General features: G+C 38.0%; 2 protein-coding genes across 7 annotated transcripts in view; one reads left to right on the top strand and one right to left on the bottom strand.

The window, feature by feature from the left end:
- Positions 1–21,412, top strand: part of LOC123762225 (uncharacterized) — a 184,073-nt gene that overhangs the window by 126,995 nt on the left and 35,666 nt on the right. For 3 of the 6 annotated variants that reach the window (XM_069324165.1, XM_069324171.1, XM_069324154.1), the window contains exon 7: positions 9,804–10,261. The exons of 2 other annotated variants lie outside the window; for them this stretch is intronic. In XM_069324165.1, the coding sequence (XP_069180266.1) occupies positions 9,804–10,098 (295 nt within the window). In that variant the 3' untranslated portion in view covers positions 10,099–10,261. Of the gene's footprint in view, positions 1–9,803; positions 10,262–21,412 lie in introns of those variants that run through there. One more of the 6 variants, XM_069324157.1, reaches the window with a different exon arrangement.
- LOC138364537 (uncharacterized) lies at positions 10,454–20,477 on the bottom strand. Its single transcript, XM_069324195.1, has 12 exons — positions 20,346–20,477; positions 19,896–19,985; positions 19,673–19,790; positions 19,227–19,370; positions 19,019–19,135; positions 18,338–18,424; positions 18,119–18,205; positions 17,559–17,678; positions 17,024–17,235; positions 15,228–15,390; positions 14,469–14,575; positions 10,454–12,088 (listed from the first exon to the last, which is right to left on the bottom strand). Exons 2-12 carry the CDS (start codon positions 19,983–19,985, stop codon positions 12,026–12,028), a joined length of 1,308 nt encoding a protein of 435 aa, XP_069180296.1. The 5' UTR covers positions 20,346–20,477; the 3' UTR covers positions 10,454–12,025.

Consider the following 21,412-nt stretch of genomic DNA (forward strand, 5'->3'; position numbering starts at 1 on the left):
GGTACACTGGAGGGAGATTCAATGTACCTCCAGGTACACTGGAGGGAGATTCAATGTACCTCCAGGTACACTGGAGGGAGATTCAATGTACCTCCAGGTACACTGGAGAGAACTCCAATGTACCTCCAGGTACACTGGTGGTAGCTTAGAGTACAGCTCCTAAAAGTGCTAGCCCCCCAAATCTGTTTTTCAGAATTATATTTTCTTAGATTTACTTGTTTAAGCTGAAATGTGCATACTATAAGAACTATTCAATCCAAAAGAAACAGGAAAACTACCTATTTCTAATTGTTCCATTTGTTGAATATGTTTCTTACCTGATTTGCAATACACACACACACACACACACACGCACACAAACACACACACACACTACGGGCTCACCATAGCCCGTGCTACTTGGAACTTTTTGTTCCAAGTAGTGAATCTATAACAACAACAACCTGATTTGATGTGGCACAAGGAAATATTAACCAAACGTCACTTTTCTGGTATCAGAGAAAAGCTCGGGAAAAATTCTGTAAACTTTTGAGTCATGTTATTATATATTTCTTACTGGAGGAGGTCTCTCTCTCTCTCTCTCTCTCTCTCTCTCTCTCTCTCTCTCTCTCTCTCTCTCTCTCTCTCTCTCTCTCTCTCTCTCTCTCTCTCTCTCTCTCTCTCTCTCTCTCTCTCTCTCTCTCTCTCTCTCTCTCTCTCTCTCTCTCTCTCTCTCTATCTCTCTCTCTATCTCTCTCTCTCTCTCTCTCTCTCTCTCTCTCTCTCTCTCTCTCTCTCTCACTCTCTCTCACACTCTCTCTCTCTCTCTCTCTCTCTCTCTCTCTCTCTCTCTCTCTCTCTCTCTCTCTCTCTCTCTCTCTCTCTCTCTCTAACAATGAGCAATTCAAGATCAAGTAATATTAAATCTGTACCGCATCAACATTATTGATGTTGAGTCAATATTCAATAAAAGTGATTGATGTTGAATCAAGGATATCAGCGTTACATCAAAGTAATCGACGTTACATTAACGGTGATTCAACGTCATCATTATTGATTCAACATAGAGAACAACTGTAAAATAGGTTTCAACATTTTGCGGACAATGAAACTGATATTTCTTGCTTCATGCTGACTTTTGAATGATGATTGGTACTCACTTAGTTGTACTCACCTAGTTGTTCTCACGTACTTATACTCACTTAGTTGTGTTTGCGAGGCTTGAGCTCTGGCTCTTTGGTACAGCCTCTCAACTGGCAATCAACTGGTATACAGATTCCTGAGCCTACTGGGCTCTTTCATATCTACATTTGAAACTGTGTTTGGAGTCAGCCTCCTCCACATCACTGCCTAATTACATTCCATCTGTTAACTATTCTGACTCTGAAAAAGTTCTTTCTAACGTCCTTGTGGCTCATTTGGGTACTCAGTTTCCACATGTGTACCCTTGTTCGCATACCAACTGTGTACTGGTGAGTCTCCCAGCTTACTGCTGACAGATGGTTGCTCTACAGTCATTCAGTCTCTGTTGACTGCTGGCTGCTACAAAGCCGTCTAATCTTGCCGATGACTGATGACTGGTGACCAGTCCTCTCATTCCCATTCTGATTGATGTCTGAGAAAAGCAGTCTAGCTAATCAGTGTACTGCAGTCGCATGGATGGTGCACAGCGGTCTAGTCTCCCAGGTGACAGATAAGTGGTGCACAGCGGTCTAGTCTCCCTGCTGACTGATAAGTGGTGCACAACGGTCTAGTCTCCCTGCTGACTGATAAGTCGTGCACAGCGGTCTAGTCTCCCTGCTGACTGATAAGTCGTGCACAGCGGTCTAGTCTCCCTGCTGACTGATAAGTGGTGCACAGCGGTCTAGTCTCCCTGCTGACTGATAAGTCGTGCACAGCGGTCTAGTCTCCCTGCTGACTGATAAGTCGTGCACAGCGGTCTAGTCTCCCTGCTGACTGATAAGTCGTGCACAGCGGTCTAGTCTTACTGCTGTATGATAAGTGGCACACTGGAGTCTGGTCTCACTGCTGACTGATAAGTGGTGTACAGAGGTCTAGTCTCCCTGCTGACTGATAAGTGGTGCACAGCGGTCTAGTCTCCCTGCTGACTGATAAGTCGTGCACAGCGGTCTAGTCTCCCTGCTGACTGATAAGTGGCACACTGGAGTCTAGTCTCCCTGCTGACTGATAAGTGGTGTACAGAGGTCTAGTCTTCCTGCTGACTGATAAGTGTAGCAGAGCGGTGTAGTCTCCCTGCTGACTGATAAATGTTGCACAGGGGTCTAGTCTTCCTGCTGACTAACAGTTGCGCACAGCGTTCTATTCTTCCTGCTGACTGATAAGTGGTGCACAGGAGTCTAGCCTCCCTGTTGACTAATAAGTGGTGCACAGCGGTCTAGTCATCTTGCTGACTGATAAGTGTTGCACAGGAGTCTAGGCTTCCTGTTCACTAATAAGTGGTGCACAGAGGTCTAGTCTCCCTGCTGACAGATAAGTGGTGCACAGCGGTCTAGTCTCCCTGCTGACAGATAAGTGGTGCACAGAGGTCTAGTCTCCCTGCTGACTGATAAGTGTTGCACAGCGGTCTAGTCTCCCTGCTGACTGATAAGTGTTGCACAGCGGTCTAGTCTCCCTGCTGACTGATAAGTGTTGCACAGCGGTCTACCCTCCAAACACACACCGAAACTGCGACGTTGGTACAACGTTCGAACAAGTTTTAACACCTCCTAACCAGTTATAACAACCAATATAGCAAGTTGTAACAACGTTCTAATACGTCATAAACACGTTAAGCCAAGATGTAACAACTTTATTACAAGTTGTAACAAGCGGAAAATATAGACAGTTTCGGTTTGTGTTTCCAGGGTAGTCTCCCTGCTGACTGATAAGTGGTGCACTGTAATAGTAGGACGGTGTTAATATAGAAAGACCATAGATCTAATATTAAAAGCTGGCGTTCATGCATAAGAAGGGAGGATACACCTTTGTAAAGATGGAGTTGGTAGTGACCTGACTGACAAGCTAGGGTCATCCCTCCCCCATGGGATTAACTCATATGTAGAAAAACAGCAGCACCACAGACATCCTGCGTCGAGCCATCAAACTTGGAGAATAATTCAAGCATTAAACAATTAGTTGGAAGAATCAATCGTGTTTAATTAAGTACTTATGTTAAAATTAACTTCAATTGAGAATAAAGAATAAGCCTCGTATGTTACCTAAGAAGCATGTGACTTCAGTAAGAATAGGATATCTCGTTACTTTGTAAATATGTATCTCCCAGCTTGCTTGGTAATTCATGTAAATTAGGGAAATATAAGTGCTATTGAATATTGTAATTAGCCTGGCTTACTTGTCCAGATAATTCCCAATTGTTTTGGAATAATAAGTCACCTTCAGTGACGAATACAGGAGTTAAGTTAGTAATTATCTTCGAAGATTGATCTGGCAACTAGCTTAGGTCGGTCTCAGCTTGAAAGGGCAGGAAAAGATCAGTGTGGGTTGAGACATCCTGGGTGGTCAACCTCTCCTTCTCCAGAGACATGGCTGAACAACTGCTCTAGCTATGGTATTTAAGGTAATATTTCTGTCGGATTTAAGTACAGTGGTAGATTCCACATTAATTTTGTAGTCAATTGCCTTCGTTAGGAAAATATTCAGTTTAGTACGTGTTCAGATAAGACGTGTTCATTTTTCGTTTATTTGACAATCTTTGGTTTACTAATTTTTTTTTAGAATTTATGGTGTTTAGTGAAATTTCCCCCAAACGTTTATTTTACATTGCTGTTGGGCTCACGCCCATACTTGAGACTTGGCTCCCCTCTGCAAGCCAGTAAGCATTTACTTAATACCTTAGATAATCCCTTGGTACTTTGACTTAATTTCCACACTTAACGTAAATCTTATCCCTACTTTTCGGATAACTGGAGATCCATTTTCGGGGTCTATGCCTAATTGACGGGATCCTGCTTCATCGTCAATTGGGGTAATTACTGAATTAGTAGGAGGTAGCAGGTGGTGGCGGAGAAAGTCAGAGCTTGTAGTGTAGTGTTAGGGAGCCGGTCGGCCGAGCGGACAGCACGCTGGACTTGTGATCCTGTGGTCCTGGGTTCGATCCCAGGCGCCGGCGAGAAACAATGGGCAGAGTTTCTTTCACCATATGCCCTTGTTACCTAGCAGTAAAATAGGTACCTGGATGTTAGTCTGCTGTCACGGGCTGCTTCCTGGGGGTGGAGGCCTGGTCGAGGACCGGGCCGCGGGGACACTAAAAAAAAAAGCCCCGAAATCATCTCAAGATAACCTCAAGATAGAAGAAGATAGTATCGAAGTATACAGTATCCACGAGCCGTGATATCTAAATGATCAAACGTTTAAGATCTCGAGGAGTTGAACTGAAGGTTGCACACCAGAACTCTGGTCTGTTAATTTACTTAATAACGACCAGCATTTAACCAGTAAGTGAGGTTAAAGGCTGGCCCCCGTTACAACACAACGGTCTACTCCCCTGCTGACTGGTAAGTGGAGCACAGCGGTCTAATGTCCCTGCTGACTGATAAGTGGTCACGGATTCTAGTCCCTCTGGGGCCTGACAGCTGAGTGGACTTCGCTTCGGATTCGTAGTCCTGAGGTTCCGGGTTCGATCCCCGGTGGAGGAGACAAATGGGCTAAAAATTTATTTCACCCTGATGCCCCTGTTACCTAGCAGTAATTAGGTACCTGGGAGTTAGACAGCTGCTACGGGCTGCTTCCTGGGGGGTGTGTAACAAAATGGAGGTCTGATCGAGGACCGAGCATTGAGGACGCTAAGCCCCGAAATCTTCTTAAGATAACCTCGAGATAACCCCTGCTGACTGATAAGTGGTGCACAGCGATCTTGTCTCCCTGCTGACAGATAAGTGGTGAACAGCGGTCTAGTCTCTGCTGACTTTCTTGATAGAGTCGTGATAGTACCAGCTCTTGTTTGCACAATGGCGCCTTCCTTCTCCTATCGAGGTGTTGTCACAACAATAGTCACGCTACTAACTTTAAGTCATTCATTAAGGAGAGCAGAGAGGCGTTACTTTCTGCCATAATTAATTAGTTTTAAATCCAGAAAACATTTTTCCACTATTCCTAATGCTTGACTGAAAGTTTTGTGGGTTTTAAATCATCTTTTATATGTTTTAAAATCGTGATGTGATTATTCTACCAGCTGTGAGATACCGAGCCTCGGTAGTTGAATTTTACCGTCGGTTTGAAGACCAGTTTAACACTCGGGCTGCTCTTGCAATTACAGCTTGCAGCACACCCAGGTGCAAGTAATACAAAAAAAATGAAAAGATATTTATTGCCTTATTAAAGTGTTCATTTGTATTCCCTGATCACAGAAATTAAAAAAAAATCGTATGTGGCATATTTTGGCCGCAATTGGGTGGGGAAGTCTGGCAAACGAGGGGCGTTGACAGCAAGCGTCGGTGGAGGTCTGCTCCACCGAGCTGCCAGGCAGAAGTTGCCACAAAGATATTATTACCTATTATTATTTCTATGTCCCTGACTGATTTTTTCTTATTTTTTTTGGCAGTAATATTATTCAACAGTGTGTAGTGTGATATATAAAAAAATGTGTAAACCATTGCTATACTCAAAATTATTGTGATCACATTAGTGATTCAATTATTATGTTCATAAAACAGTAAACAAGTAGGTTTGCTGTTATTACACTATATACGCAGGTTATATATAAGTATTTGCATGTTTTGTTCACCATAACGAACCGCTAAGTTGGTGTGGCGAGTCAAAAAGCAATGAGGAGTGGGTGCCACACCAGCCAGCCAGCCACTCCTCCGTCACACCCCTGCTAACATTCCTCCTCCCACCATACTGGTTTTGTTTTTATTCGATATATACAGCCGTTATGTATAAGTGTCTACATGTTTTTGACACCATAACTGCACAACTTAGCTGGATGGTGAGTTCAGGCGATAAGAGTGGGCGCCACACACAGTCAGCTGATTTCTGCCTCCCTCATTGGTTCAAGGCCAGATGCACTAACATTTCTCCCCTGGGAATGGACTGCTAGCTGTCGTGGAGGGTGGACGTGTTCCCTGCACTCTCCGGCAGTTGGTTGTTGTTTGCCAGTTTGGCCGATTGGGGGCGTGTGTCTCTGCCCGCCTGTGCTGACGTGGAGTTCACGATGGGGGTCCCTCTCCCCCCTGTACTGCGGGCTCAGTCTGTGGGCCTCGAATTTTCCGGACGGGCTAGGTACCCAAAGATAGCGCTGGTGTGTGATTTGCTTCATATCCCAGTGATAAACATTTATGGAGTCGAGCTGGTGACGGCACGTCGAGCGATAGTGAAGTTCATGGAGGAATTGGCGTATCGAGACTTTCTCCGTCGATGCGAGGGGCGGACCTTACCCCTGCCGGATGGTGTGGGAACTGTGACCCTCTCTGATCGGAGTGGTGCTCTCACTTACGTCAGTGTGCATGGAGCTCCATTGGAGTTTCCAGAGGGTCTGCTACGGCGGTACTTCGGCCGATTTGGCGCAGTGGTTTGTGTGCAGGTGAACGTGGTGTCTTCCAGTCCACTCAAGGGTGTGAGGACTAACATTCGCATCCTGGGCATGAGGCTCCGGGAAGATATTCCGTCTTCTGTGCGTCTTATGGGTTACAACGTTCGGGTGTTACGCCCGCCAGCCTCGGACGTGTTTTCGTTGTGGCCTCTTGGGCCATCAGGCTGCTGACTGTTCTGCGCCTGCCGTTGCACCCGTGAACCTCTTCAGTGAAGAGGATTTTCCGCCGCTTTCTGTGGAAGAGGATTCGGTGGATGTGGATGTCTCTTCAGCCGCGGATGTGCCCCCTGTGTCGCCTGATGCGCCCCCTGTTGTTGTCGCCTCTCCTCCGGAGGTTGTGTCGTCGCATGGTGATCGTCCTGCTCCGACTGGTGTCCCTGGGGTTCTTCCGACTGCCTTCTGCTCGCACCCCTAATCTTCCAGTTCTTCCTCTGCGGTGTCTGACCCTGTCCCTGCACCCTCGCCGTCTGTTCCGGCTGTGCTGGGTGATGGGGTGGATCCGGCGCTTCCTCCTGTGACTGACCTGGTGCCCCATGTGGTTGAGGATGCTGCCGTTCTACGACGTGCATCGGTTCGCCCGGCTTGTGTTGCGCGTGTCTCTGAGTCAGCCTCCGGGTCTGATGATGTGCAGCCAGAGCCTAAGCGTTCCCAGCGTTCTTCTTCAGCATGGGTAGACGATGGCGACTTCGACGCTTGTGGATCTGCCGGCAACGGAGGGGTGGCTCCGGTTGCGTTGCATACTCCAGTGATGGTGGAGGTGCATTTGCCTGAGGATGCCAGTTCCTGTGTTTCAGCCTCCACTTCCGATATGGTGTCTGCGGTTCCTACTTTGGGTGCGTCGCCTGCGTCGGATGGCTCCGGTTCTTCGTTGGGGGTGGTTTCCCCTGCTGAGGTTCGTGGTGAGCGGGGTGGCCTGGTGGTGGTGTTGAAAAAGGCTGCTTGCTCTGGGGGTTCTGTAACCCCTTCCCCGTTTCATTGGCTGCGGTCTCGACGCCTATTCCGTCTCCGGCCATCTCTTTAGTGTCTCCTGCGGTCTCGGTGGAGGTGTTACCATCTCGTCGATTGTCCTCTCCTCCTGTGCGTACGGCGACGCGGCCGTCTCGGCAGCCCTCATATGCTTCTTCGGTGTCGTCTGCTACCTCGAAGGATGTGGTTTGCGCTCCCCAGCTTCGTTATGCGACTTGCGTCGGTGAGCTTAAGGAGTGGCCGTTTCCGCCTGATCTGGAGGTTCCAGAGTTTATGAAGGGCCCACGGCGGCAGGGGGATCGTCCCCCTACCGACAGGGAATATTTGATTTGAGAAGCTTATAAGCGAAAGTATCCTTGGGCTTCGGGGACATATGGTCCTGTCTCTGAGAAATGTATTCCTCACTCATGATTCCTTTGTGTATTGTGTGTTGTGGGTTGTTTCCATTTGTGTGCATGGTTGTGGGGTGCGGGTCGAGTGTGTGTGAGTGGGTGGGGCGGGTTTGTTTCCCGCTTCCTGCATGCTCCGGTTTGTGGTTGTGGGTTTATTTGTGTGGCTTGTGTGTGTGTGTGTCCGGTTCCTGTGCGGTTCGGGGTTTGGTTGGTGTGTGTGTCTGGTTGTGGATGTCATGTCCTTATGTTATGCTTTGTGGTTCTATGTTTTTATGAAGCTGTTTGTGCGCTTGTCTGTGTCGTGTTGAGTGCCCTTCAGGCTGTTGGCGTAACCCGGTCTGGGTTTATGCTTTTTTTATGTTTTGCTGCTTTTTGTCGTGTTTTGCCATTTTGCTTTTCTTTTTGTTAGTTGTATACTTGTATTCCTTTCTTGTTTTTATTATTATTATTTTCGTTTTGTGTTGGTGCCTCGCCGTGTGTGTTTGCGGTGCTGGTAGCCTTGTTCTGTATATTTGATATTTTGGTGTGTTATTTCTGTATTGTATTCCTCTGTCTTTAACTTAATTGTTCTATTTTGTTTGTAATTATTGTTGTTTTGTGGTCGGCCCTTCCGACCGGCGTTTTTGTGTTTAGTAAATTTGTTCCTTCATGTTTTTGCACGTTTGTGCTTTGTCATTTTGTTCTGTTCTATGTTGTCTTTGTTTACTTTTATTGTACTTATAAGCATGCTTGCATGTAAAAGGAGCATAGTGGCCACCCTCTACACAGCACTACAAGTTATGCAGATGATGCCACCTGTTACCCAAAGAGCTCCTCCCAACATACTCCTAATGCTGTTATTACACTAATACACACGTCATACATAAATATCTACTTATGTATTCACCATAGAGAACCACTGAGCTGGTATGGTGAGTGCAGATAATAACAGGTGGCCTCCTCCCACCATACTACACACAACGCTAATTATCACAACAATCCTGCTATTATCAGAATCCTGGTAATTTTTATCACAGTCCGGGGTGTTCTGTAATACTATCATCGCTAAATAATATCAGTTACATATATATTTTGACTTTTTAGGTGAAGCTGTGTTTACAAGCTGAACAGCAATGCTGTTAGCCGGTCTTGGTTGCATAGTCAGTACTGAGGCTCTCACACCCAGGAATGTTGCACACGATTTAAAAACAAAAATGGCGTCTGTTTCAACCACCTGTCGCACAAGACAGCACATATATCACTTATTGCTTATAGTCTATATTTTGCTTATCAACTAGTACATGTGGTATATTCCCAGTTATATTTTTTTCAAGGCCCAAACTCTTCCTCACGTTCCAGTTTACATCTCATAATACCCGTCCATCGCCGTAGACAGCAGAATAGTCGTGATTGATTCAATTTTAATGAAAATTGTAGTTTTCATGTCCCATATGGGATGTGAAATTTACCTACTATTATCCATGATCTTAGAATATTGCAGATCAGTTACATCCTATTGAAGGCTCATAGTTTTGTTTTGAGAAATATTAGTTGTTCTTAGTGAATTATAATAAGCACTATAAATTATTACATATAATAAGAGTGATTCACCAATCAATATTATATACACTAGTTTGTGTTTTAAAAATCTTTAAAGAATGTATTGTAGGAACGTCAACAGAAAACGATATTACGATGGAATGTCTATGGGGTAAACTAATGCAAACAGGATGGTATAGTGTCTACTACCTACTGTAGGATGGGTATAGGGTCCACTACCACCTGTTAGGTGGGTAGGGGGTCCATACCACTTGTAGGATGGGTCTGGGCTCAACAACGGCCCATAGGATGGGTATGGGGACCACTATCATCCACAGGATGGGTATGGGGTCCACTACCGCCTACTGGATGGGTATATGGTCCTCTACCATCCACAGGATGAGTATGACGTCCACTGCCGCTTGCAGGATGGGTATGGGGTCCACTACTGCCTACAGGATGGGTTTGGGGACCACCATCATCTACAGAATGAGTATGGGGTCCACTACTGCCCACAGGATGAGTATGGAGTTCACTACTGTCCACTGGATGGGTAATATGTTCCATTTCCACCCAAAGGATGTGTGGAGTCCACTATACCGCCCACAGGATGGGTATGGGGTCAACAATCACCCTCAGGATAAAAGTTGTGTCTACTACCGCCCACAGCATGAGTATGGCCTCCATTGCTGAACACAGCATGAGTATACCCAGCAAACATTTTCATGTTTTTAAAACATCCTAAAAACGACATTTCATTGTTTTCAGCACGTTTATAATTACGTTTAGAAAAGGTTTTTTGAGAACTTTTATATACAACCTTAGAACGTAAATAATTAACATTTCTAAAAACTTTTTTATAATCTTTTAATTACCTACATTAAAACGTTTAGGGTAAATTAGGGTATAATAATTTTTTAATTCATATCTGAAATAGAAAGGGAGAGAAAGAAAGAAGACATATCTGAGAAAGAAATGGACATCCTATAAATGTATGTGTAAATTACAAATAAATAGGGTACAAAAAGAGAATTAAAATATTATATTTAATTAAGAATGAGTAATACAACAAAATATATGTAATAGCTCGAAATATAGACTATATCTATAACAGAATATAAAAGTAAAAATCTAAAAATCTATAAAAATTTATATATGCAATATGTGAACACAATAGATTTCGTGATCAAGCAGCCTGTGATTCATGTCATGCTGAGATCAGTCTGATATTACAAGCAGTTATTGTTACTTAAAACTAAAACAAGTAAAATTTCCCGAGTATACATATAACACTATAGTTTTTCTATGACTAAAAATAAAAATCAATAAATCAAAAGTTTAGGACTAATTAACTAAAAATAAAAATCTACAAGTGAATGTAAACACAGTCAAGTATAATATTCATGTAGAAAGAGAAAGAGGATTTCTTTCTTTCAGAGAAAGAAAGAGAAAAAGAAAGAGAAAGAAAACAAGAGAAAGAAAGAGAAAGAAAGAAAAAGAAAAAGAAAGATAAAAAGAAAGAGAGACAAAATGTATATTATTCAAGAGAACTTGACAATTAAGCACCTTCAAACAATTCATGATCAAGCAGGCTGTGATTCATGGCATGCTGAGATCAGTCTGACGTCACAAGCAGTTATTGTTACTTAAAACTAAAACAAGTAAAATTTCCTGAGTATACATTATATACTATATAACATAACACTATAGTTTTTCTATGACTAAAAATACAAATTATAAATCATTTATTCAAATTATAAAGTAAAATCTTAAAGTTTAGGACTAATTAACTAAAAATATAAATCTACAAGTGAATGTAAACACAGTTAAGTATAATATTCATGTAGAAAGTGAAAGATTTTTCTTTCTTTCAGAGAAAGAAAGAAATAGAAAAAGAAAGAGAAAGAGAAAGAAAGAGAAAAACAAAGAAAGAAAGAGAGAAAGAAAACAAAAGAGAAAGAAAACAAAAGAGAAAGAAAGAAAAAGAAAGATAGAAAGAAAAAAGAGAGAAAAAATATATATTATTCAAGAGAACTTGACAATTAAGCACCTTCAAACAATTCATTCAAGCAGGCTGTGATTCATGGTATGCTGAGATCAGTCTGACGTCACAAGCAGTTATTGTTACTTAAAACTAAAACAAGTAAAATTTCCTGAGTATACACTATATACTATATAACACAACACTATAGTTTTTCTATGACTAAAAATACAAATTATAAATCATTTATTCAAATGTTAGCACCATGCAAGAAGAGAGGAGACAGAACAAAATTAAGGCAAGGGGAGAGAAGACAGAATAGAAACAACAGAGAGGGGAGAGAGAAATGAGAGAACATTGAAGAGAAGGGGAAGAGAAAGACAAGATAAGAAAAAGATACAAGATAAAAACGACGCAAGTGAATTCCACAAATGTAAAAAGTAAAGGAAGAGAGAAGCTAGAAGAGACAGAAAACGAGAGGTGTTAGAAGAGAGGAGGAAAGGAGAGATAAAAAGAGACAAGAAAAACAGGAAACGTAAAAGAAATTAAAAAAAAGGGACATTTGTGAGGAGAGAAAATAAAGAGACCAGAGAAGACCATATATCAAGAGTGAGGATAAACACTTAATTGTGAATTTTCTTAGTAGACATCCTCTGCCTCTTGTTGCCCCTCTTGTATACGAATCGTACTTGCAAGTTTTCCCTGAAAAGATATTAACAAAATTAATTAATATTTATTTGTTTATATAGATTACACACACACAAATATATATATATATATATATATATATATATATATATATATATATATATATATATATATATATATATATATATATATATATATGTATATATATATATATATATGAGGGAAGGGGATGTTCCCTCCATGCTGGATATTATATTTACCAGGAAAGAGGAGAGATTTATCATTCAGTACCTCCCTCCCTTGGGTAAAAGTGACCATGTCTTTTTGGGACTAAAGTATGCAATGCATTATAATCTGGAAGAAAATGAGCTTGAAGCAGTTGAAAAACCTGATTTGTGGAGAGGTCATAATGGGGAACTAAGATATTTCCTAAAGGAATTTGACAGAAACACTTGCTGTTAAGACATTAGGACATCTTCGGACATTAGGACATCTTCAGAACGAGTGGATTTACAGGTCGAGAACTGGACATAAATAGGCAGGAGAGAATGGTGGAGTGAGGCGAGGTACAATACGTGGACACTGCAGAGGGCCTATTGGCCCATCCGATGCAGCAACCACACACAGGCCCAAACATAGATTGGGAGATGGCTTCTTCAATAATGAATTGTAATAGTACCTATAACAGAAACATAATTGGATCTGCTTTGATACAGATCACAAAGAAAGTAAATTGAACATTAGCAGCGGTTTATATAACTTAGATCCATTTTTAATAGATCAATTAAAGGGCGATTTAAGTAGGATCATTGGAACACATTTGTCTCACTAATTCATTGTAAATATTTACTATTTTTATGCTATGATTATCCATGTTTGGGCCTGTGTGTGGTTCCTGCATCGGAAAAATTCTTGTTTCAATTTTCCTCCGTGGTCTGACACTGACTATCTATCTATCTATATATCTATCTATATATCTATATATATATATATATATATATATATATATATATATATATATATATATATATATATATATATATATATATATGTCGTACTTAGTAGCCAGAATGGACTTCTCAGCCTACTATGCAAGGCCCGATTTGCCTAATAAGCCAAGTTTTCATGAATTAATATATTTTCTCTAATTTTTTTCTTATGAAAAGATAAAGCTACCCATTTCATTATATATGAGGTCAATTTTTTTTATTGGAGGTAAAATTAACGTAGATATATGACCGAACCTAACCAACCCTACCTAACCTAACCTATCTTTATAGGTTAGGTTGCGTTAGATAGCCGAAAAAGTTAGGTTAGGTTAGGTAGGTTAGGTAATCGAAAAACAATTATTTCATGAAAACTTGGCTTATTAGGCAAATCAGGCCTTGCATTGTAGGCTGAGAAGTGTGTTCTGGCTACTAGGTACGATATAAATATATATATATATATATATATATATATATATATATATATATATATATATATATATATATATATGTCGTACCTAGTAGCCAGAACTCACTTCTCAGCCTACTATGCAAGGCCCGATTTGCCTAATAAGCTTAGTTTTCATGAATTAATGTTTTTTCGACTACCTAACCTACCTAACCTAACCTAACCTAACGTTTTCGGCTACCTAACCTAACCTAACCTATAAAGATAGGTTAGGTTAGGTTAGGTAGGGTTGGTTAGGTTCGGTCATATATCTACGTTAATTTTAACTCCAATAAAAAAAAATTGACCTCATACATAATGAAATGGGTAGCTTTATCATTTCATAAGAAAAAAATAGAGAAAATATATTAATTCAGTAAAACTTGGCTTATTAGGCAAATCGGGCCTTGCATAGTAGGCTGAGAAGTGAGTTCTGGCTACTAGGTACGACATATATATATATATATATATATATATATATATGTCGTACCTAGTAGCCAGAACGCACTTCTTGGCCTACTATGCAAGGCCCGATTTGTCTAATAAGCCTAGTTTTCATGAATTAATGTTTTTTCGACTACCTAACCTACCTAACCTAACTTTTTCTGCTACCTAACCGAACCTAACCTGTGAAGATAGGTTAGGTTCGGTTAGGTAGGGTTGGTTAGGTTCGGTCATATATCTACGTTAATTTTAACACCATTAAAAAAAAATTGACCTCATACATAATGAAATGGGTAGCTTTATCATTTCATAAGAAAAAAATTAGAGAAAATATATTAATTCATGAAAATTTGGCTTATTAGGCAAATTGGGCCTTGCATAGTAGGCTGATAAGTGCGTTCTGGCTACTAGGTACGACATATATATATATATATATATATATATATATATATATATATATATATATATATATATATATATATATATATATATATATATATATATATATATATAAACAGATAATTAGTGAAAACAAAAAAAATTTAAATTATTTTACCTTGTACCTAGATCCACCAGGCCTGTTTGGAGCATGTTTAAGTACTTCAGAAATTTGAAAGGTCACGTCTTCCACCTTAACTTGCGGATGTGCGTTGATAGATGATTCTGTAAAATTAACAGTTATTTATATAACAAATTCTGTATAACAATAATATTCTGTAAAATTAAAAGTAATTTACACATCAGATAAAACTCTCCAGAGATGGTGATACACAACATATAAAAGACAAGTTTCAGAACAAAATATGCATTTAGGAATAAGGTTTCGTACATGTAGGTAGCACATGAGAAAAAAAGTGGAAGGTGATCAAGTTTATATTAACATGTTAACGGCTTTATTGAGGCTTTGCAAGAATGAAAAAATATTACTAATATAATCTCACCGACCAATGAATTGTACGTTGTTTAAAAGTCAATTATTTACATTATTATTATTATTTAATACTAATGATATGAAAATGCATTTTGCAATCTACTATTTATGCAAGTATTAACCACAGGATCATGAAATAAACTGCAAAATACTGTAAAGGATAAACCAATTAAGTTTACATTTTCCCATAGCTAAGTCAGTCAGTTCTACAGTACTAGCAGCAGAGAACAATTATGACCAACCTCTATTAAATGAAACAATCTTAAGAGCAAGTGATAGAAATATAATCATTTATACTTAATGTACACTTAATTTGAACTGAAAATTTTAATTTTTTAGTGAATTTTAAATAAAAAAAAATTATTTAATTTTTTTGTTACTTACTTAAAATAACATTATATAGTTCTTGTTTTTCTAGAAATGCTAATTTCTTCTTTTGTCCTTTTAGGCTGTATAATGACCAAAGGCCGTTTGTTCCTATCTTCTTCATTATTCTTCGAACCGTAGTTGCACAATCAGACCCACGTACACTGGTTAAAAGCAACACCTAAAAGCAACAACAAAAATGTAGTACACTAGTAATTTTGATATATGTATGTATGTATGTATGTGTGTATGTATGTATGTGTATGTATGTATGTATGTATGTATGTATATATATATATATATATATATATATATATATATATATATATATATATATATATATATATATATATATATATATATATATATATATATATATATATATATATATATATTTATATTTATATTTTGGTGTATACTGGCAGCAGGTTTTCTTTCAAACATGTTTCATTGAATATGACCGCATATTCTGTATTTATTATTTTCTGGTTTAGGGCTTCTATCCCTCTAACTATTTTCTTAGCATCAGGGCTTAATTGAAATAGGAGTTCTCCAAAACTCATTTTCGTACTTTTAAGGTGAAGAAAAGAAGTGATTTACTATAGAGTGTATTACACTTATTTATATAATTTGCACAACGTTTCAAACCTCCATGGTTCATTCTCAAGTGAACAGATCTTACAATACTAGTTGATTTTATACCCGCACTGGGTCAGGTGATAATACAATGAAGGTGAAAACATGGGGAGGATACATAAGGGATAAATGTGAGGTGAAACTAGTATTGTAAGATCTGTTCACTTGAGAATGAACCATGGAGGTTCGAAACGTCGTGCAAATTATATATATAAGTGTAATACACTCTATAGTAAATCACTTCTTTTCTTCACCTTAAAAGTACGAAAATGAGTTTTGGAGAACTCCTATTTCAATTAAGCCCTGATGCTAAGAAAATAGTTAGAGGGATAGAAGCCCTAAACCAGAAAATAATAAATACAGAATATGCGGTCATATTCAATGAAACATGTTTGAAAGAAAACCTGCTGCCAGTATACACCAAAATATAAATATAAATATATATATATATATATATATATATATATATATATATATATATATATATATATATATATATATATATATACATATATATATATATATATATATATATATATATATATATATATATATATATATATATATATATATATATATATATATATCATAACTTATGATAAGGCATCTTATCATAAATAACATCTCAACAAAAATCACATCATTCTAGGAGGTGATTTCAATATTGACCTGGGTCTACAAAATAACCCTCTAGTTGACTATTTCCATAACAGCATGTAATCCTCTATGATAATCCCCACAATCACCAAGCACTAGACCAAAGTTCTCAAGTCAAGCCTAGCGTCGGGCCGGGCTTGGGGAGTAGAAGAACTCCCAGACCCCCATCAAGCAGATAAGTGTGTGTGTTATGAAGAGATACATCTCAACGACTAACAAAATTAGCAAGAGAAATATAGTCGTTGAAATGTAAGCCTCATCCTAACCATACACTCAAGACCTTGAGAAAGCACTCAGGAGAGTTTGAAAGACTCTGTGTTAATATTACATAATTTACAAATACGTAAGTGTTATATTTTATCCTATCCTATATAAACAAGATTATATCATTATTCTTATTATTTAGCAATTTTATCTTTTCTGCATGAACTATCAAAAAATTTTAATTAGAAAATTAGCAAATATCTGTAATATTTAATTTGAAAAATTGAAGGAAACATTACTGTTAAAATACCACTTACAAATTTTGTTCTGAAACTCGATTCCGCTAACTTCCTATTGAGAACATTAAGATCACCTTCTGCAGCAATAGGATTTGGTATTAGATCTTCTATGATCTTGTCTGTTTCTTTTGTAGTCAAAGTTGCTTTCAATATCTTCACATCACTTTTCAGTTCATTCACATCACTTTTCAGTTCATTCACTTCAGTGTATATGGCCTGCAACATGTTACCTGGAAATTTATACAGTATATAGAAAGTGTACATGCTATTATATTACATATCTTGAATGTACATTTAAAATAAAAGCATTATAAAGTATATTTTAAAATAACTGACACTGAGAAAGCACCCAAAAAGTAGGCTATGACTGATGTGATAGATAATGGGATAATTTCTTAGTAATTATGAAACTGCTTATATAATTGGAAGCAAATTCAGCAATCTAACCTGCTCAGTTTGCAGTCTACTTGAACATGAAACTTATGCCTATCACCCATAGGGTACATATAGGTTATAGGCTACATAATAAATTAATTAAACTTTCAAAACTTACTCATATTCTGCATCATTTCTTTCAAACTCCCATCGTTCTTGTCTGGTGACTTTGGGTCGAATAAATTCCTTGACCTTGGAGTCCTAACGACTGAAGTACTTGGCGTGACCAGCTCATTGTCTTTAAGATTGCAAGATTTAGCTATTAAAATCTAACTACTGTACTGTATAATCAACAAATTTCATGAGCTTTTACTACTGCATACTAATATTATAAGTTATACTATATGTCTACATCACATTTAAACTACCCAACATCAGAAAGAGGGTGAGCCAACATCAGAGAGGGGGGGGGGGTTATCATGAGAGAGAGGAGGGCCAACATGAGAAGAGAAGAAAAAAGAAAAGAAAGAAATAAATAAAGAAAAAGAAAGAAAAGAAAGATAGAGAGACATACAGAGACAGACAGACACATACACACAGAATAAGAAGAGGTGACAGAACAAAATTAACAAAACAAATTTCAACATGAGAAAAGGGAGGTCAACATGAGAGAGAGAATGAGGGTCAACATGAGAGAGTGGGTCAACATGATATATATTTTAAATAATTACTTATTACCTTCATGAAGAAATACTGATGGCATCAACGGTGTATTGTGAAGTGTAGTCTTCACTGGAGACTGCTTTTGTAGGACTGTTCTATTAGCTGAAAAGGAGTTATGTTTATTTCAAACACTTTTTAACCAAATAATATTTTTAAGACTTTAATATAGTTTGAACTAACATGAGAGAGGTGGGGGTCAACATGAAATACACATTTTAAAAATTAACTTATTACCTTCATGAGGAAATACTGATGGCGTTGAAGGTGTATTGTGAAGTGTAGTCTTCACTGGAGACGGCTTTTGTAGGACTGTTCTATTAGCTGAAAAGGAGTTATGCTTATTTCAAACACTTGTTAACCAAAATATATTTTTAAGACTTTAATATAGTTTGAACTAACATGAGAGAGGTGGGGGTCAATATGAGATACATATTTTAAAAATTAACTTAAGGTAAGGGACAAATTAACACGTAAGGTAAAGGTAAGATAAAGGACAAATTAACTCGTAAGGGACAAACAAAAAGAAAAGTAATAACAAACCTGCTTGTTTCTAGTGACTAGATCAAAGGAAAACCAAAATTTCCCTGAACTGTGACAAGTGAAAAGCACCTGCTAGACAAAGTGGGAAAAGTTCACTAGACCCCATATGCACATAAAAGAATAATATGCTTAATATTAAACAATTAGAAATAAACACATATTTCTATACAGAAATTCCAGATAAGCATAAAAATTACTCAAAGCTTCTAGTACTTCCAGAAGGAATTAAACAAAACAAAAACAAAAAAAACAGCAAGAACTAAGTTTAGAGCAGTTTTTAGTTTTTTTTAAACCAAAAGCATAAATAACCAAACAAAGGAAGCATGGTTAAATATCAATTTAGAACTTTTAATGTTATTTACTACTAATCCTTACATTCACTTAATATACCAGAATAATATGGTATTTGCGGAGGACTTATTTCTTTTGAAGGTGTATTCTCATATGAAGATGGCGAACACTTCTTCTTGGATTGAGACGAGTGATGATTGCCTGAAATTATTTAAATTGCTTAATGTATTGAATGGCATTTTTCAAGTTGCAAATTTTTTTTAAATTACTGTAGTAGGTTATCAATGCTTACGTTTGTTATTCTCGGAATTATCTTCTTCATATTTGAAGCATGGTTTCCTTTTTCGTTGTCGAGGATAGCCCATATCGTCTTCAGTTTCGACATTTGAAGTGTCTTCCGCAGCTAAGCATCTTCGTTTTGCAACGTCAAAATCATCTGTAATAATTGAATATAATTAGTAATATATCAGCGAGATATATATTTATCGTTACCTAGTAGAGTAGTGAACACTAAGAAATAACTTAAATCAGCTTCCTAAAGAGATGTTTAATAAAACGACGTACATGATTTGGAACTTATAACTGGGGCACAAAAGTCTTAAGTAGCTATGAGGAAACCCATCTTGTGATTAAAATATAATTATAATGCTGTTTTTGTCTGCAGTGTTAAAGTTATGGTGAATGAATGAATAGGTGTCTTGTATCTTAAATCTTAATAATTATAAATTTAATACCTACCAGTTGTTGATAGGATTGTTGATACGACATGCACTCGCCAATTTGTCGTGTCTGGCTTTTCGTGCTTTTGGGCACTAACTGTATGCCTGCTCCGTGGCCACCAGCACAATATTTTGTCCTGAAAAGTCGAAATAAACTGTTACATGCTAATTTTAGCACTAATTTGGAATATTTTTAAAGCAACTCAATATATGCAATTTTTTAGTTTCAAAGTAATGCTTACATCATCAGATTTTTCAATCCAGGTTGTGGAGATGATACCCACACTACGATCATTGAAGCCTACCACTGCATACCGCTTTTCAGATGTCATCTACAAAATTGAAAAATCTTATTAAGGGTTGTTCTCCCCAAAAAAAGAAATTAGCATAAAGTTGGTAATAGATTTACTTGATTATGTCAATCATAGATTAGCCACATTTGTAAATGATTTTCGGTTGGTATAAACAGTAGCTGCCATGTATGGACTAAAAGGCTTAATACAGTTTTATCTCTTAATGTGCTCTCAAAATATTAATAATTTTCATGAAATACAGGGTAATGGGATTTTTAAACAGGTAAATATTGGTCAAAAGATAATAGCTTTAATAAAAAACAAAATTGTGAATCTCATTAACTTACAATATTAGTTCAAACTATTATTAAAGCATGGATACAGTATTTAAATACGTACTTGTCATAAGTCATGTAGTATTGACAGAAAAGTATTTGCGCTTTCTGTCTCGATCATCATACCTGTGCGGTTTAGTTTTCTTGCTGGAATCACCTTCATGGATGAATTCCTAGTAAGAACCTTAAATGCTCCAATTAATTTGGAGTTACAAGGTTTCTCAAAGAGAGGTATACTTCTCGAATATACCCTGCAAAGGAACATGCTGTCTCCATTTTCATCGGTGTCACTGACAGTGTCCAAAACTTGGCAGCAAGTTTCATTATTCAGCAAATAGGCATTGTTTGGTGCCTTGATATATATATATTTTATGTTCTGTATTTGGTGTATAAATCCTTTGAGCATGCTGCATCAAATTCAGCCTCTTTGCAATTTGAACAAGAGGGTTTTTACTTGATCGAACCATATTCTTAACCTGCTGCAGGTAATTTTCAAATGGAAATGCTGAACATCTGTCCAAACTACCAAACTCTTTGGCATCAGAGGATATGTGTGTTAGGCAGTGTACATTGTACACTAAAAAATCCTTACCATACAGCTCACGAGCCTTTAACACAAAGTACAGCAAAAGATCATGTGCATATTGGCTGTAATTTAACTGAATCAATTTAGGTGATACAAGAATAGAAATGGCTACACTCAGAGTCAGGAAATGGTCATACAATTCTTTGGGTAAGATCCCCTTCAGTACAATCTTACCGGTGTAGAGAAGGAGTTGCCTGTATTCAGTCGCTTTCCATCTATCAACCTCTGAAAGACTTCGAGGTTTACGTGCAAAGTGCATAGGCACAAATTGTGTTAGTTGAATTAGACGCTGACTAATTTCATCAACTTGGCGAGCACATAATTTTACGTTTTTATTTCGTATCCAGGCAAGAAGTAACCTTTTCATAACCCCAAGACATATCTGATGCATATAGTCTATGGGAAAAGTACTCACCATATTTATATTTAAGTCACAGAATGGTGATCTACCATGGTGATGTTGAGAATTAGATTGATTACGAAAATCTTCATCTGTTCTGAGTTGTAAATTTTTCACTTGTTGATAAGTCATTCTTCCATTCCAA

The sequence above is a fragment of the Procambarus clarkii genome, chromosome 2 (assembly GCF_040958095.1).
Source record: "Procambarus clarkii isolate CNS0578487 chromosome 2, FALCON_Pclarkii_2.0, whole genome shotgun sequence".
Taxonomy (NCBI): Eukaryota; Metazoa; Arthropoda; class Malacostraca; order Decapoda; family Cambaridae; genus Procambarus; species Procambarus clarkii.

Coding starts and splice junctions, on each gene's coding strand:
- LOC138364537 (XM_069324195.1), bottom strand. CDS start 19,985: ATGACATCTGAAAAGCGGTATGCAGTGGTAGGCTTCAATGATCGTAGT. Junction 18,206..18,337: donor ATCAGTATTTCCTCATGAAG/GTAATAAGTTAA, acceptor ACTCCTTTTCAG/CTAATAGAACAGTCCTACAA. Junction 17,679..18,118: donor ATCAGTATTTCTTCATGAAG/GTAATAAGTAAT, acceptor GCAATCTTAAAG/ACAATGAGCTGGTCACGCCA.